The sequence below is a fragment of the Oryctolagus cuniculus genome, chromosome 20, assembly GCF_964237555.1.
Source record: "Oryctolagus cuniculus chromosome 20, mOryCun1.1, whole genome shotgun sequence".
In the NCBI taxonomy this organism is placed as follows: Eukaryota; Metazoa; Chordata; class Mammalia; order Lagomorpha; family Leporidae; genus Oryctolagus; species Oryctolagus cuniculus.
Window position 1 is genome coordinate 13,080,240 of NC_091451.1, and position 18,097 is coordinate 13,098,336.

An 18,097-nucleotide genomic window follows, 5' to 3' on the forward strand; every position below is an offset into this window, starting at 1 on the left:
ATTAATCAGGGGCCGGCACCATGGCTCACTTGGTTAATCCTCTGCCTGGGGCGCCAGTACCCATATGGGCACCAGGTTCTAGTCCCAGTTGTTCTTCCAGTCAAGCTCTCTGCTGTGGCCCGGGAAGGCAGTGGAGATGGCCCAAGTGCTTAGCACCTGGCTCCTGGCTTCGGATCGGCATAGCTCCAGCCGAGGCGGCCATTTTGGGTGTGAACCAACAGAAGGAAGACCTTTCTCTCTGTCTCTCTCTCTCTCTCACTAACTCTATATACCAAATTTTAAAAAATAAATTAATCAAAAATTTTTGAATAGTTTGAAATGCCAGAATACTATGACTGAGTCTTCAAAAAGAACAACAAAACTGTCAAACCATTGGAATGGCTATTTTTTAAAAGGGTAGAAGGGAAAATTAATAGAAAAATTAGTACAATGTTATGATGAAGATTATATGCAACTGTGCTTTAATAACTTGGAAATACTAAAGTAAACAAATGATTTTAACAAAAATGAAAGACAAAACTGGCACTATCAGAAATTGAGACCTTAAGAAAATAGAGCAAATTTGTCAAAGAGTTCCCATTAAAAACATAGTTCTGACTTTTTTTGAACAGTTTTTGAGATACTATAGTAATTATCTCTATGCTATGTATGTTTCCTTTTAAATATAGACACACAGAAAAAAATACTGTTTAGTTTCCCTAATTACATGAAGCAAATAATTTAGCAGGCAAAAACAAAACAAAGAAAAAAAAGAATTCTAGACTAATCCTACTTGTGACAATAAATGCGGAATTCTTAGAATCTTAGCAGACAAAATATAGCAAGCTTAGTATAAAATTAAGAAAAAATGTTAAAGATTTATTTTATTATTTATTTGAATGGCAGAGATACAGAGAGAAGAAAGAGAGATCTTCCATCCACTGGTTCACTCTCCAAATGGCTGCAACAAGATGCCAGGGCCGCAGGTAGAGGCTTAACCTACTACACCACAGCACCATATGGATGCCATTTGAGTCCCAGCTGCTCCACTTCCGATCCAGCTCTCTGCTCATGGCCTGGGAAAGCAGTAGAAGATGGTTCAAGTGCTTGGGCCCCTGCACCATGTGGGAGACCCAAAAGAAGCTTCTAGCTCCTAGCTCCTAGCTTAGGATTAGCCCAGCTCTGGCCATTATGGTCATTTGGGGAGTGAACCAGTGGATGGAAAATCTCTCTTTGTCTCTCCCTCTCTCTGTCTGTAACCCTACCTCTCAAATAAATGATTAGGTCTTGAAATTAAAAAAAAAAAATCTCTCCCTCTGTCTCTCCTCTCTCTCTCTCTCTCTCTCTTACTCTCTAACTCTACCTTTCAAATAAACAAATAAATTTTAATTTTTAAAAAAAAAGAGCCAAAAAAACCATAGCACTTTAAGCACAGTTGATACATTTTTATATTTTTGATCAGAGAAAAGATTCACATAATGGTGTTTTCCTTTAATAATATTAAAGAATGTTTACTTCAAACTAGAGCCAATATTGTTTTTGTCGCTCCCCGTCTTCGTGGAGGAACGACACAGGACCCTGCGCTGTTCTTTCGTCTGCTCGGCCCTCCCCGGGTTTGCTGCTGGTTCTTCCCGGGTTGGCTACTATCCCTTCCACCTCCGTGGAAGGGCAGTTCCCCCTGGCCGCATTCCCCACTTCCGCAGGGGAGCGGCACACCGCCGGCCGGCTCTTCTCGGGGGCTGCACAGGTGTTCCTCAGATAGATTTTCCTTTTAGATGTTCCCCATAGATGTTCCTGGTGCATGCCGTCTCTCTCCTCCTTTATAGTCCTCCTCCGCCAATCCCAACTCGGCTGCCCACACGCCGAGTACGCTGCTCTCCAATCAGGAGCAAGTCCTACAGTTTATTGGTTGAACTGGAGGCAGCTGTGCAGAAGCTGTTTACTTCTCTCCCAGCGCCATATTGTGGGAGAGCAGATGCATAGAATAAGTCTTAATTCCAGTAACTCAGTCCAGTCCGGATTGCTCCCCACAGTTTTTAACAAAGAAATTCTAAAAGTGTTCTATTAAAAACTTAGAATAGGGACAGAGTTCTGTGGAACAGCAGGTTAAGCTGCTGTTTGGGACACCTGCATCCCACATGAGGGTACCTGAGATGGAGTCCCACCCTCTACACCTGATCCAGCTTCCTGCTAATTTGCCTCCTGGAAGGCAGAAGATGAGAGCTCAAGTACATGGCACCCACATGGGAGACCTGGATAGTGTTCCTGGCTCATGCTTTGGCCAGGCCTACCCCCAGCTGCTGCAGGCATTTGAAGAGTGAATCAGCACATAGAAAATTGATCTCTCTCTTCCTCTCTCCATTTTTCCTTCTCTGTTTCTGTCATTTTGACTTTCAAATAAATAAAAATAAATAAATAGGGGCTGGCATCGTGGCATAGCAGGTTAAGCTATTGCTCACAACAATACTAGTCATGAGTTAATATTTAAAACAATACTAGTTGACATCTCAAAATAACTCATGGAAATTTTAAAACTGTTAAAAAATGTGCAAAAGACAGGGTAAGACTCTCAAGGAAACTATTAGATGGAAAACATCTATAGGAGGGTTGGTCCTATAAAATCTTAAGCCATGTTATAATTAAATGGCCATTAAAATCACTAGTGCCTAATTTAGAATTAGAAATAAAGATACAAAAATAGATTCAAACTGATACACATTCTAAAGAAGCTTGGGAAATTCCAGGAAATACTAGTAAAAAAAATTCATACTGTATCCTAGGAAAAGAATAAATTATTTAAATTAACTACAACGAGCAAGAAGAAAATGGAATATCACTGCCTTAATTACAGAAGAAAGATCTTTTCTCACCCGCTGAGGTCACTGAGTACCCCCTGTGCCAGGTACTGAGGATACAGAAGTGAAAGTAATTAAATTCCTATCTCATGAAGTGCTTTATTCTAATAGAGACAGATAATAAACAAAATTTATTATGCCAGCTGGAATGTACTATGATTTTTAAAAAAATAATAAAAGAGTAGGGAGTAATTTGAGGAAGGCCAGGAGATTTTATAGAGTATCAGGGCAAGTTCTCTGAGGAAGGGATATTTCAGCAGAGACTTGGGGAAGTATGGAGCTCTGGGGCAATTGAGTCCCAAACTGATTGCATAACAATTACAAACACCTGCCAAATAAATCATTTTAAATACATGCATACATACATCATGAGTGTTCACAACTGAATGCGGAAAGAATAATAATAGATTATCTCTATATATAAATAGCTGATGGGAATTTGTAAAGATCAAATTAACATATGGTCTAAGGACACGAATAGAAAATTTACTCCAAAATACAAATACTTTTGAGGGATCAACCTTGCTAATAATTAAAGAAATACAAATTCAACAATAACCAACTTACTTTTCATTAGATGTCAAACACTCATGGTGTCACTGTAAATGGTAGAGAGTTTTCTGCAGAATAACTTGGCAATTCACATTACAAATAATTATACCACTAACATACAGGAACACGTGTCAAAGAAATAACTCAAAAAGGAAAGTAACTTATTTGAATATAGCGTTTCATAATTAAAACCTGTAATAACCCAAATGATCACTGGCAGGGGTATGGCTAAATAAGATATTTCATAGTATGTTAATTTAGCGAGACTGTGGGTCCTATTAGGAAAAGAAATAGGCAGAATTACAGGAGTGAGGGTTCAGCCTAATGGTTAAGATGCCTGCATCCCAAATCACCTAGGTTCAAGTCCTGGTTTGCTCCTGACTCCCACTTCCTGCTAATGTATACCCTGGGAGGCAGCAGTGACAGCTCAAGTAATTGGGCTCCTGCCTCCCTGTGGGAGATCTGGATCGATTTCCTTGTTTCTCTGTTTGGAGAATGAACTAGCAGATATGATCTTTCTTTCTCTCTCAAATAAATAAATATTTTTTAAAAATATTTATTTTATTATTTGAAGGGCAGAGTTAGCAGAAAGAGGGGAAAGGAGAAAGAGAGATCTTCCATCCTCTGGCTCACTGGCCACAATGGTGGAATTGGGCCAATCCTAAGCCAGGAGCCAGGAGCTTCTTCCCAGTCTCCCACGTGGGTGCAGGGGCTCAAGGAATTGAGCCATCTTCTCATGCTTTCCTAAGCACACTGCAGCCAGGACTCGAACCAGCACCCACATGGGATGCTGACATTGCAGGCAGCAGCTTAACCCATTAGGCTACAACTCTAGCTCCAATAAATAAATTTTTAAATAAATTGTCAATGAAAGGGCTACATGACAAATAAGGAATCACAAGCTAGAAAAGTAAAATTCAAAAAAAAATGTACTCTTACAATAGTATTCTATTTCTACATACAGAAGGGAAAATACTACTGTTTTGGGTGTAACTGATTAAAGAAACTGATATTTGTTCTAGCTATTAATAAGTGTTTCTATTAAAATTTATACAACTGAGTACATATATACTTTAAAAGTAAACTCATGCTGGAAATATGGGAAATAGTTTAACATAACTAGAGAATGAGGTTTGGATTCAAATTGTGGTTTCTCTATCTTACTAGCTTTGTGATCTTGTGCAAGTTACTTAACTTCTTCAGGTCTTAGTTTCTTCATTTATAAAATGGGAATAATATGTGCCATGTAGATCCCTAAAGAGATTAAATAGCTGATTTTTAAAAAAAGTTCACAGTGCGAAGCACTTGATAATTGCAAAATAATATAAATCTAAAATATAAGGTGGGAGGGAAAGGCAGGTTCAGAATCTAGAATAGTTTGAAAAAAAATTGAAATTGAAATCACATTGAATACAGTGTAGAGATGGTCCTATACTATCCAATAAACTGAACCTAGGAAGAAATAGTGAAAAAAACCACAAAACTTAAAAAATATGTTTAATGTAGTAAAAAAAATGAAGCAATAAGAAAGTATGAATTAATAGGAGACAATGACCATATTCCAATGTGCAAGAAAGTTCACAGAAGGCTACATTTTAAAAGTGGATTTAAAGTAAAAATTATTTTAATACAAAGGAAAATACTATAAAGTAATAGAGCGATATAGCAATTAATTGATCAATTTAAAATATATATATAATAAATTAGATACTGGTAAATAACAGAACCAGTTTCTGTAGGTTGGGGAGTCTTTATCTCCAGAAACCTCTCAAAAGCAAACATTAAGCCATTTGTCCTGAATAGATGTTAGACGGTCTCCCACCAGGTGTCTTAGACACTTTCCTATTTCTTATTATTTGATTTAGTCACTGGGAAGATCTGCTAAAACAAATGACTGATAGTGCTAAAACTATTTCTAAAGTGAAATTGAAGTGTGCTCTGGAGGGTTCCTTAAAGGAGAGTGGTAGAATGAAAACAGTAAGCACATCTGGTATATTGTAGGTTTCCAAGAAAGAAAGAGACAAAGAAGTATATAAAGGACTTAGAACATATTAGGTACTCAGTAAATGATTGACACTAATAATTCATTTTCAATTACATAAAATTGGCTAGTATGTAAAAAATACATCATACTCAAAAATATCTAAATCAACTGAAGATTAATTACTCAAGGCTGGCTTGCTTTTTAATCTTCTTTCTCAAGAAAGTAAGGATGGTCAAGGGAAGCAAAAGAATAATGTTGACTCTTAGGAGAGCCATAGACCTGGAAATCAGAATGATATTTGTTTTAGCTCCTGGGTACTGAATTTTTTTTTCTTTTAGCCTTGCCAAAACAAGGCCTCAAAAACTGATTTAAGCCTCAGAATTGTTTCTCGCCACAGGAATCCCTAGTAAAAGGTGAAAGATTTAAGCGATCTGAAGAGAAATCAGAGACCAGTGGTTCTTAGGTGTGGCTGCCAATCCGCCAGCAGCAGTAGCAACTGGGAACTTGTTGGAGTTGTAAATTGTCAGGCCCCACCCCATGTTACTGAATCATAAACTCTGAGGGCAGAGCACACAGCATTCTGTGGTTTACTAGACCTCCAAGTAATTCTCACACACACTCAAGCTTAAGAACCTCTGCCTTAGGAGAAGCCAGTCCTATGTGCAAAGTTAGGGGTTAGCAAGGATTCTTCTCTTCTTGAGGACAGAGAAAATAAAGTATTCCCTAGTACAGTCATGGGATGAACTACCAGCTCAAACTCAAGAGAGCTTGCTTCCAGAAATCTATCCTATATAACTAGGAGCTCAAAAAAAAAAAAAAAAAAAAAAAAAAGAAAAGAAAAAAAATATGGTTTGATGTGGGAATTGTACTTATTTCCCAAAGAAATGTTCCTGCTTCCTACAGAGGGTACAGAGTAGCTGAAATAGATAAATTTTACCTAAAACCCTGTTTTGCTATTTCTTAATGGGAGCCACTGAGTTATTTCCGTGGAAATGAACAATGACCAGGAGAGCCACTGTTAAGTCTGACATGTTAGAGGATAAAAAAAGGTAAAAGAGAGAGGAAGAATAAAGAAGCAAGCAAGAAACATAAACCATTGGTCAGAAATAGATAAGGGAGAGAATAATACAAGATGCAGGGGGCTAGAAGATGAGTATGGCTTTCAGCATAAGTCTAAGACAAATAGGAAGATCAAATTTCTCAATTTGACCTAAATAAAAATTGATCAGGTCTGGTCACTCTGATGTGTTACTTTGTTTTATTTCATTATGTCTCAAAATCACTGTTCCCACTTATCTAACACTTCATAAACACACTACAAATCAACATCTCACAAGGTTACTGTAAATCATTTCAGCTTCTTCTTTCCTTGCTCTTTTGCATGTAATGAATGCCTTCAACCATTGGATTAGCTTTTAATGCCTTTTTTAAAGCTTTTAAAAGTTCATTAACAAACTTTTTAGTACAGTTTGAGTTACAGAATTAAACAAATGGTACATAGAGTTAAAAATCTTATTTGTATGAAAAAAAGAAGAAAAAATCATGTGTGGTACATTTAGTTACAATTAATGAGTTAATGATAACACATTATTAACCATAGTCCATAATAGTCCATAGCTTACACTAAGGCTCATTCTTTGAGTTGTAGTTCTATTGGGTTTTGACAAATGACAAATGCACATTGTCTTCAAAATCAGTACTAGACTAGTCTTTTTTTTTTTTTTTTTTTTTTTTTTTTTTTTTTTTTTTTTTTAAAGAGGCAGAGAGAGACAGAGTTCCCAACCAGTGGCTAGTGACTCACTTCACAAATCCCCACAAAATGTAGGGTCAGGTCAGGACCAGAGCCAGGAGCTAGAAACTCAATTCAGGTCTTCCAAGAGAGTGGCAGGAACCCAATTATTTGAACCATCACCCCTGCCTCTCAGGTTCTCCATCAGCAGGAAGTTGGAACCAGGAGCCAGAGCCAAGAATCGAACTCAGACTCCAGTGTGGGATGTGGGCATCTTAACTGGCACCTTAAATTACTTGGCCAAATGCCCATCCCTAGACTAACTCATAATTGCTTAATAAAATATTATAAAAACTATGATGCTAGGTTACATTTTTTGAAAAATGTGTTTGCAGATGCTAAATTTTGTCATTGACATTATTATAATCACTACTAGAAATGGTGAGAAAAAATCTTTAAACAGCAAAAAATATAGAATTTTAAAGATTAAAGGATCTTGAAAGCTAGCAAATCTCAAATTCTTGAAGGCTCTGCTCTTCCACTGCCTCAGCTTTCTGTGCCATTAATCTGCTGACTCTTCTAGGAAAAAATAAATAGATGACAAAACCAGAAAGATATATTTGGTTCTAAGTAATCTTCTTAAGCCCAATCAATTTAATAAAGCACAGATTCCTTTTTATTGCCTATTTGCATCAGGGGCAGAATTACTAGCTGGAGTCTAATTTGAGAATGTTAATTATGAATGACAGATGTAGTAGTATAAGAACTGAATGGAATTCACTGACAATTTATTGCAGGGCCATTTGTAGGATTTAGCCAGGACTAGGAGGTTGATGAATAGTTCCATATTTTGTTTTTCTTCTTTAACACCATTAATTTCAATGACACTTTATAACTGTATACTTTGGAACACTGAAAAAATGTTGAACAATGACCTTGTTGGAAATTCTGCATTTAGCTTCACTAGCTATTAAAATGTAAATTGAGCAATGTTAATATAGATATGTGAAAGATAATAGAGATTTAAACTTTTCTCTACTGTCACTTTAGGTCTTTTAGAAAAGAAGGATTTACTACATAAAGCATTTATAGTCTTCCTTTTCCTTGACAATAATGCTGCCACAACTCTGCTCTTTGCTTTAAAGAGGATAATGGCAGGCTTTATCTTAATTTTCATCTATTTTTTGAACTTTTCATTTATTTATTTTAGAGAGAGAGAGTGCTCCCATCTGCTATTTAACTCCCCAAATGACCATAACAGCCAGAGCTGGACCAGAGTGAAGCTGGGAGCCAGGAACTCAATTCAGGTCTCCCACATGTGTGGCTAGAGAACCCAATCACTTGAGCCATCACAACTGCATCACTCAATCTGCATCAGTTGGTAACTAGCCTCAGAAGTCAGGAGCCAGAGCCAGGTATCAAACTCAGGCATTCCTATATGGACAGAGATTTCTTAACTAGTAGGCCAAATGCCCTACCCTGGACTAAAAAAGCTGGGAGCTCAAGGGTAACTGGCAAGCCAACTAGCCGACCCCTGAATCTATTTTGTAAGGTACATTTACTTGATATTTCTCAGCCTCTGGAAAACTTTCATCATTAAGATCAACTTTCATTTAATTCAAGAGTTCTATTTGGTAAAGGTTATATGAATATTTATTTGTAAAGTCTTCAGAAAATTACTACTACAAGTATTTTAACTTTTACTCCCTGAAAGATTCATTGTGGAACTTGGGGGTATTGCCAGACATCTAAGAAGATCATAATAGGAGTGGGTATTTGGTTCAACAGTTGTCAACACTTGGGATGCCCACATTCCACATTAGAGTGCCTGGTTTGAGTCCCAGCTCCTCGATATCTTTTTTTTTTTCTTTTTTTTTCTTTTTGGATAGGCAGAGTTAGAGACAGAGAGAAAATTTCCTTTGGTTCACCCCCCCAAAATGGCCGCTATGGCTGGTGCACTGCACCGATCCGAAGCCAGGAGCCAAGTGCTTCCTCCTGATCTCCCATGCGGGTGCAGGGCCCAAGCACTTGGGCCATCCTCCACTGCCTTCCTGGGCCATAGCAGAGAGCTGGACTGGAAGAGGAGCAACCAGGACAGAATCCGGCGCCCCGACTGGGACTAGAACCCTGGGGTGCCGGCGCCGCAGGTGGAGGATTAGCCAGCCTAGTGAGCCGTGGCACCGGGCATCTGCTTGATTTTTTAATGTAGCTCCTTGCTATTGTGCACACTGGGAGGCTGCAAATGATGGCTCTTACGTACTTGGATCCCTGACACCTATATTAAAGACCCGGATGGAATTCCTGGCTTCTAGTTTCCAGCTGGCCCATCCCTGGCAGTTATGGACCCTTGAGAAATGAACTAGCAGATGGAAGATCTCTGTCTCATTGTCTCTCTGCCTTTCAAATAAAATGAAAATAAATAAATAAAAATTTAGAAAATCTATGTACATTTATCTGGGAAGATAATATCCCTACTTATAGAAATAATATCTATGGAAAATAGCATTGTTCTTGGATTCTTAGTTTCACTCATGTAGCAGTACTTCCAAAATATTTATTGAACATGTAGTCAAGAAACAAGGATCTAGTGAAAACTGACTTAAGCTTGTTTTAGTATGCCAGTGAGAATAAGAAAATAAGTGTTTTAATTTTGTTTTTAATTTAAAAAAACCGGGGATACAGAAAATAATCTGCATTATTCAAAGACATTTGTAAAAGTAAAATAATCTGAAAAACTGCTAGTCTCCTATTTTATCCAATAAGCCACAGGAAAGTAATAAATGTAAATAAGGTATATTCTTTGCCTACAAAATTCCTAACTGTTGTCATCCCCAACAGGGCTAGAGAGATGGCAGGGAAGAAGCTAACAGAAGTTGGCAATTTCTCTTACCTAATCATTCCAGAATTTACTCCCAGGTCTCTACCAGACCCTACATACTCAGTACAATTGACCCTGTTTACTGGAGCCTCTGAGCAGTGGCAGTTAGCTTCCCCCAGTTTCTATCCCAGTAGGAGGGCATGGAAGAGGTAGGAAAGCCCACAGCCTCACTGAGTGGCTGGTGACAAATGTAATAAAAAATATATTGTATGTTATTACACACAATTCACTTTTATGGGTTTTACAGACTGGATAGCCAGCCTGCATGTTACAGAAGTTTAGGTAATTTTATCTATTGTCATAATCAATAACAGCCTAGGCTTGCTAAATATGTTTCATCACTATTCACGAGGCATTTAGAGAATGACTGGTTATCTCAGATGTAGTGATTCTTTTCTAAACACTTGTGGTAACACAGGCAATTTTTTGAAATGTACTGTTTATTTTCACAGGAACGTGAAAACTGATTCAGACACTTCAGGTATGGAACAAATTCCACTGCATGTTTTATTGTGATCCTCGGTATTCAGTAGTCATCTCTGGTTCCTGGAGCAGTAGAGTAGATAAGAGCAAAGGAATCCAGGAAGACTTTTTAATACATTCCCTTTCCTGACTTTGCCCCACTTGAGAGCCATACACTGTAGAAACTCTTTTTCAAAGTCCATCCCAGATAGCTTTCAAATGATAAGCAATACTTCAGTTTTCTTTTTCTTTAGTGGTCGAGTTGGTTTTCCCAGTTCCTTGAATCTAACTCATCAGTCACAAATCACTCCACTGCTAGTTGTAGGAGTAGAATCCAAAATTACAACTATAATCAGGACCTCCTGTTCTTGCTAATTTGTAAAGGAAATGGTTCACAATGAAATTTTTAGTAAATCTAAAATCATCCTGATCTGTATCCTTCCTGCTTACATCTTTGCTTCTGCCTCACTGTTAGGTAACAATGTTTAATGAGGTGTTCACTTGGGATGGGGGCCAGGGTTTGGGGAGGATTGTAATATTTTTTCTTTGCACATTCCCAAGTCTAAGAATCTTTGACTTGTAACAAGATTTTGAGGTGTCTTATAGGCACCTAGGAAATCGCTCCCTATACTAGCAACTGATTCACATCTACATTACTTTCTAATCTGGGAGATGGAACAGACCTTAGCCTCAGCACTCAAGAGAAAATTACGGAGGGAAGAGAGAAGAACATTTAACTTGGCTTAAGTGGAGAGGGAAAAAAATGAAACACAGTACTTCAACAAACCAAGATACTTGAAGACATTTTTAATCACATTTAGTACCAATAAACCATACTGTAATGTGTTTTGGCCTATATTCCGATCTATAGTATTGAATTTGAGAATATTGTGGGGAAATACTATTATAGTTACAAGAAAAATGCAAAAATTTCCTTTGCAACCTTTGCAGTTTATAGAACTTCACCAATTTCTACCCCAAATTGTATTTCATAAAGAAATCACACTAAATTTATAGAAATTCAGAGATGTCTAGTACAGGCAAATTTTTTCCTTTCATTTGCTAAAGGAAAGGATAAATCCTAGTGGCAGCCCTACTATAATATCGTATATAATTAGCACATTCAGAGGCACTCATTTATTCATGGAAACTTGAAATTTATGTAGGGCTTTGATGCTGTTACTTCACCCTTTATGTGATTAATTCTTTCACCTGTCTTCTGGTACAAACTCAATTTTGTTCAATGGAACAAGCATTTGATGTCTATTATATATGAAGCACTGTGGAAGGCGCCGGAAATTGAAAAAAAAAAACTAATAGAACATGTTACTTGCCCTTGAGACATGTGCACAAGTAACATTAATCAGAATGTCATATCTACTTCAAAAGAAAAGAACTCATTTTTAGCTCAGGAGAGGAAATCATGAAAGATTCTATGAAAGAGGCAGTTTTTTTTTTGTTGTTTGTTTGTTTGTTTGTTTGTTTTTAAATAAAGGTGTATGTTAGGCAAAGGGAGAGACCATGATGGAGCTTCTTTTTTCTTTTTCTTTTTTTTTTTTTTTTCCATTGGACAGGTAGAGTTATAGACAGTGAGACAGAGAGAGAGAGAAAGGTCTTCCTTCCGTTAATTCACTCCCCAAATGGCCACCATGCCGATCCAAAGCCGGAAGAAGGAGGCAGTTTTGAGTTAGGAAAGGGGACATCAGAATATCCTCCACACAGGGAATGATATGAGCAAAATCAAAGACATGGGAAAGTGCTGGGCATGTTCAGTTTAGCAGTAACAAGAGATGCAGCTGGAAAGCAAAACAGTGGCCAGATTATGGAAATGTGGGGTTATGTTATAAATTTGTATATAGCTATTAGGTAACGAAAGAGGGATGTCTAAAAAAACAGGGAAATGATAAAATTAGTGTCATCTTGTAGGATGATACTCTGACTGTAGTCTCTGAGAAGCTGGAGGTGGCTAGAGGGAGGAAGTCCAGGTGAAGGGTGCCAAAGTCTTGAACCAAGTAAGGAGCAGTCAGAAAGAACAAGGACATGATTCCCCAGTGAACAAGCGCTACCCACTGACTACCTGTGGGGCAGGGGGAAATGGAAGTTTGGGAGACAACATGTAAAAAGTAGTTTCCATGAAACAAGCTAGGAAAAGGAACTGGAGGAAATTTGAAAGGAAAAGATGAAGAAATCAGCTATTAAACCGAGTCAAAAGTATAGGCTTCAGTTCTAGATAAACTTCCTTTGTTACATGCACATGTCATTTATCTCCCTAGGCCTCAATTTCTTCAACTCTAAAACGTGTGTACATAAGGTTAGGTGGGGAGATGAGGACACAATTAGCTGTCTCCAGCCCTCTTGGCAGTTGTGATCCTACAGCTGACATGTTTGTGGTCCTGGTGGCCGGTCTTTCTAATTCCGACAGGCAATTTGAAATACGGAGCAAAGGAAAACAGGAGTTAAGCAAATGAGCAGCAAAATCCCACTGGAGCTTATTAAATCACAAGGATGATACAATATATAAAATTGGCATGCAGTTTTCCACAAAGTATTAATTATTTTCCCTATTTGTTTTCTTTCATGTACTTTGTCATTTCTTTTCTTTCCTCTCTCATGTCTTTCCATTTTTTTTCTGACTTAGGCTTGTATAGTTTTGCAGTTTTCCCCCTGATTAGCATTTCTTTACCCTTTTTCACTCTCCTCTAAATCATTTCCCTTTTCACACACTCTTATCCTTAACACTTTTTACCTCCAAGAAAAGCAAAGGTTAGTCTAATTTTAATCCCCAATTCCTTTTAACTTGATCTGAGTGAAGAATAAAAACGAATCGGTAATTCCACTATCTATTCTAGTCAGAAAGCCAGAATAACAACTGCTTCCCCCAGCAGTAAATTAAATTGCTGGTACTATTAAGCTCATCTGATTCACATTCACCCAGCTCTGAGCCAACGCTAGTCGGGGACCATGTTCTCAATTCGCCTCTCAAACATCTGAGCAGTTTGAGAGAATTACACAGACTTGGGGTAAAGTGGCACTTCAAATGTTCTGTTTTTATGACAAGGCTTATTATGTACAAGGCAGGGTACAGGTTAAACTTGTCTCTCGAGATCTGAGTCCATCTCTCTCCTTTCTTGACTTAATTTTTTATTTTTCTAGGCTTTCTCTCCTAACTTTTCTGATTTGCTGTGATCCCAAAAATAGGCTTTCTATAATCCTACAGTACTTTTTTCCCAGATGGAAAGAAATTAGACCCAAGATAGAGATTCAAGAAATGAGAAGGGAAAGTCACTTATGAAACACTGGGAGTTTCCATTCCATTCCCTGCCCACCATCTTTGTTTTCCACTTATGAAATATTACAAATCAAATTCCTTAGAATCCTAAGCAGCCAGATTCATTCCCTGTTGTAAAACCCAGGCTAGTAAGAAAAAGGGAGGGAAGCCCCTAAAAGGGAATGTGTTTATGAAATCTAACAATGAATTCCATGGGAAACAATAACAACAACTGTTACAAGGTGGTTAGAACATGATTTGAAGACCCAAATTAAGTTCTCTCTCCCTCTGTGCTTTTTTTCTCTCCTGCTTTTGGCTTTTTCTCTTTCTCACTTCCTTTCTAACCATCTCTCTTCCACTTCTCTCCATTCTTTTTCTTTTGTTCCCTCTGGCTCTCTCCCTTCATATAAAATCTTCTAATTTCCTCAATCATGTACCTATCTGTCTCTCCCTTTCTAATCTGTCTCCCCCCATTCTCAGGGGGATGGATATGAGAAAAGAAAGCAAAGTAAAACAGAAAAAGACAAAGTCAATGGAAAACCATGAAAGACAACTTAAAGGTAACTTTTAAAGATTATGTCTCCATAGATATAAATCATACAACACTTTCACAAAAAGTTGTTAATAAATTAAATCTCATAACATTGAGATAACATCGCATTACTTCTATTGTAATAACAGTATATGTGAAACAGAATGTAAGGAGTTGTGGTTTTGGCTGGAGAACCCATCAGGGGTCAAAAGATAACATCAGCACAGGGAGCACAGGGAGCTTCGGGTGAAGCCTTGGAACAATTACGTGCTGTTGCTGCTGTTGCTGCTGCTGCTTCTGCTGCTGCTATAGTAATTCCTCTGTTTCTCATTCCTACACTGCTCTGCTCCCTCATCAAGTTCTTTCCAACCTGCTTTCTCAGATTAGCCAACACAGCCAAGACCTCTTTCTTTCATACCAGAATTATATAAATATTTAGACAGTGCCTATAGGGCTGTCATATATAGCAGTGCAGTTTGTACACTGCATGAGGCTGGATGCACCATTTGCCTTGTAGTTTATGTGCAGTCCATAAGCTGAACAGCTGCATGTAATGATCCTGGCCTGCTATCAGAAGTTTTGTTGAAACACCAATTTTGCAATGAATTGCTAAAAAATGAAATTTCTCTCAGCAATAGTACCACCACCTAAGGGCATTGCATTTTCAGCTGCCTCCTCCATCATAGCTCATTCTCTCTCTCTCTCTCTCTCTCTCTCTCTCTCTCTCTCTCGTGTGTGTGTGTGTGTGTGTAAGGTCTGAGTTGACAAAATTGAGAGGAAGATTGGTAAACCAGGGCTGCCCTTGGCAGGAACCACTTGTCCATCTTGTCAGGGTTCTGCTAATAGAATTGAGGTACCCACCCTTTTGTCACTCTGTCACCAAGGCTAGATTAGCATTTGGGCATTTAGTTCATTAACAGGATCCCATTAAGATATACACCAAATGTACCAAATGAGAACAATGTGACCCTAAACTAGCATTATCTATATACATACACATAATCCCCTGGCCTCCACAAATTAGAGGTCTTCAAAAAGTTCATGAAAAATGCACAATATGAAGAAGTATGCATGAATATCAAAATTTTTTGCATCAAAATAAATTTATCTTTCAATTTCATCTTACCATACTTTTTGAAGTATTCTCATATATTCTTTACTCTGTGCCTATAGTCACTTCTTTTCCCTCTTAAGAATGCTCTTAATATTCCCTTTAACTTGTTCTATGGTGGTAGCAGACAATGATAAGGAGGAATACAGAGTGATATGTGCAAGCTCCTACATCTACCACAGAAGAATAAAAATTCCTTTAAAGATAATCCAATATTTAATGATGATTTCATCCTTCAACTGATATATTAAATAATAATGGAATTTCAAACACTGAGATCACCTTAAGGGAGACTGGCAAATGCAAAGAATGACACACACACAAAAAGATATACATGCCACATCTAAATTTTGACTTCTAACACTAAAAAAGTAGCTCCCAAATGCTTACATTGTGAATGGCTAATATGTAGGAAAAGGTAGATTATTCCAGTGGTGAAAAAATGTTTTTTACTAATAAAGGCTTCATATTATTGCAAATAAAATAATGTGAAAGACTTTATCTTGTCATAACCAAAACAACGTAAAGGTTACTTGGCCCCTATTTACAATGGGCATATTATGGTAACTGTAAATCTCATGATCAAATTTCAGGACTCAGTTCAGCACAGATTAAGTATTTGCAAATAATTCAATGTCATGTATATAAATCTTAAAGAGTATAAGCCCATATCTTCAATCTTGAATGATTAAGTTCTTACTTGTATAGAAAGTTTTTAAAAACACTTTAGAAAATTAAGAGATTCTTTTAATATTGGTATTTCAACCTTTAGATTTAAAAAATGAAATATTATCTGTCTAAAGAATATTTATTTTATATTAAGAAGAAAAGCTACATAATTTATTTTACTTGTGTTGCATTTGTTTTAGTTTTAGTAGTAATAACTTCAAAAATATCCTTCATATCAGACTCTTGAGTTAAATAAACTGATTTCTCTATCTTCATCTTCTTTTCTTTTGTCAGATAAATACAAACTACTAAACTAAAAAGAAGCACAGCTCAGGAAAACACAATGCAAGAGAACAAAGCAGTGTCTTCCATGGGGCAGAAATAAAAGCTACAACTAATCATTAAGAATTCAAATCCATGTCAACCTAATTTCTTAAATCTTAACTATTTAGTTGTGAATATCTATTTTAAAAGAAGCTAGAGACCATGCAAAACTATAATATTTTTAATTCATAACCTCAGTTTTTACATGTATGAATTCTTTCTTTTGGAGGGCTTTTGGAAAACTCGTTACTGTCTTTTATTTTTCTCAATTGGACATTAGCCCAACATTGTGTTGTTACTAACATTGAACCCTGTGGGGTCACTGGAAGTCTTTCAATAAGATAAAGATGCTATTTCAGACTCATGGAGTGGCAAATGCCCTGAACAGTACTCTGGCCTCAGAATCAGCCCTTAAGGCATTCGGATCCGGCTAAAAAGCCCATGAGAGTTTCCCTGGCATGGAAAGCCAAGACACTGTGGCAAAAAATGACCAAAATGAAAGATCTCTGTGAGTGAATTCACAATGGGAAGAACAGGCCATCAAAGAAGGAGGTACCTTTCTCTGAAGGGAGGAGAGAACTTCACTTTGATTATGGCCTTGTCTAAATAAGGTCAGAGTTTGTGAACTCAAGAGGCTTCCATAGCCTTGGCATCTCATGATAAGCACCTCGGGTGATTACTGACATCATAAATAAGAGTGTCAATTGTTAAATCAACAACAGGAGTCACTGTGCACTTACTCCCCATGTAGGATCTCTGCCCTTAATGTGCTGTACTATGAGAATTAATGGCAAAACTAGTCTTCAAATAGTATTTTATACTTTGTGTGTCCATGCGGCTGCAATCTGTTGAAATCTTTATTTAGTATATACAAAGTTGATCTTATGTACATAAAGATAATTAAAAACGAATCTTAATGAAGAATGGGATGGGAGAGGAAGTAGGAGATGGGATGGTTTGTGGGTGGAAGGGTGGTTATGGGGGGAAAACCGCTATAATCCAGAAGTTGTACTTTCAAATTTTTTATTTATTAAATAAAAGTTTTCTTTAAAAAATAAAAGATGCTATTCCATGTGAATGGATAAATGAGAGGTATATAGAAATATCAGATGTAAATGTTGAGTGTAGCTTGTGGGGAGCAACCTGGACTGGACTGAGTTACTGGAATTAAGACTTATTCTATGCATCTGCTCTCCCACAATATGGCGCTGGGAGAAGAGAAAACAGCTTCTACGCAGCTGCCTCTTGCCAACTTGAGTGCTGACCTCCAGGAGCTGATCCTGCTCCTGATTGGAGGAGAGCAGCGTACTCGGTGTGTGGGCAGCCGAGTTGGGATTGGCGGAGGAGGACTATAAAGGAGGAGAGAGACGGCATGCACCAGGAACATCTAAGGGGAACATCTATCTGAAGGAACACCTGTGCAGCCCCCGAGAGAGCCGGCCGGCGGTGTGCCACTCCCCTGCGGAAGTGGGGAATGTGGCAGGGGGAACCGCCCTTCCACGGAGGTGGAAGGGACGGTAGCCAACCAGGGAAGAACCAGCAGCAAACCCGGGGAGGGCCGAGCAGACAAAAGAACAGCGCAGGGTCCTGTGTCGTTCCTCCACAAAGACGGGGAGCGACAGTAGCTGACCATCAAATTAAATGGAATAGACTCAATAATGCTATTTCTGAAGAAAAATTCAACAAAAGATCAATAAGCTAATCACATGACTATTGCAAGTGGATGCCAAGTGTTACTTTTCCAGGAAGTAACG

At 37.8% G+C, this 18,097-nt stretch overlaps 1 protein-coding gene and 1 non-coding gene across 23 annotated transcripts in view; one reads left to right on the forward strand and one right to left on the reverse strand.

The window, feature by feature from the left end:
* GARIN2 (golgi associated RAB2 interactor family member 2) overlaps positions 1–17,403 on the forward strand; it is a 38,927-nt gene extending 21,524 nt beyond the window's left edge. For 8 of the 22 annotated variants that reach the window (XR_007911788.2, XR_007911785.2, XR_011384869.1 and 5 more), the window contains 3 exons: positions 10,430–10,458; positions 13,078–14,267; positions 16,314–17,403. Coding sequence is in view for 7 of the 22 variants with exons in the window: in XM_008271844.4 (XP_008270066.1) it covers positions 10,430–10,458; positions 11,112–11,176 (94 nt within the window). In the remaining 15 variants the exon portion in view is untranslated. Of the gene's footprint in view, positions 1–885; positions 966–2,759; positions 2,882–10,429; positions 10,459–11,111; positions 11,272–12,861; positions 12,915–13,077; positions 14,268–16,313 lie in introns of those variants that run through there. The other 14 variants (XM_008271847.4, XM_051826359.2, XR_011384866.1 and 11 more) reach the window with 13 other exon arrangements.
* On the reverse strand, positions 5,707–5,821 carry LOC127484677 (U5 spliceosomal RNA). The gene has a single exon (XR_007911841.1). It is a non-coding gene; the product is annotated as a U5 spliceosomal RNA (small nuclear RNA).
* Positions 17,404–18,097: the final 694 nt, after the last annotated feature.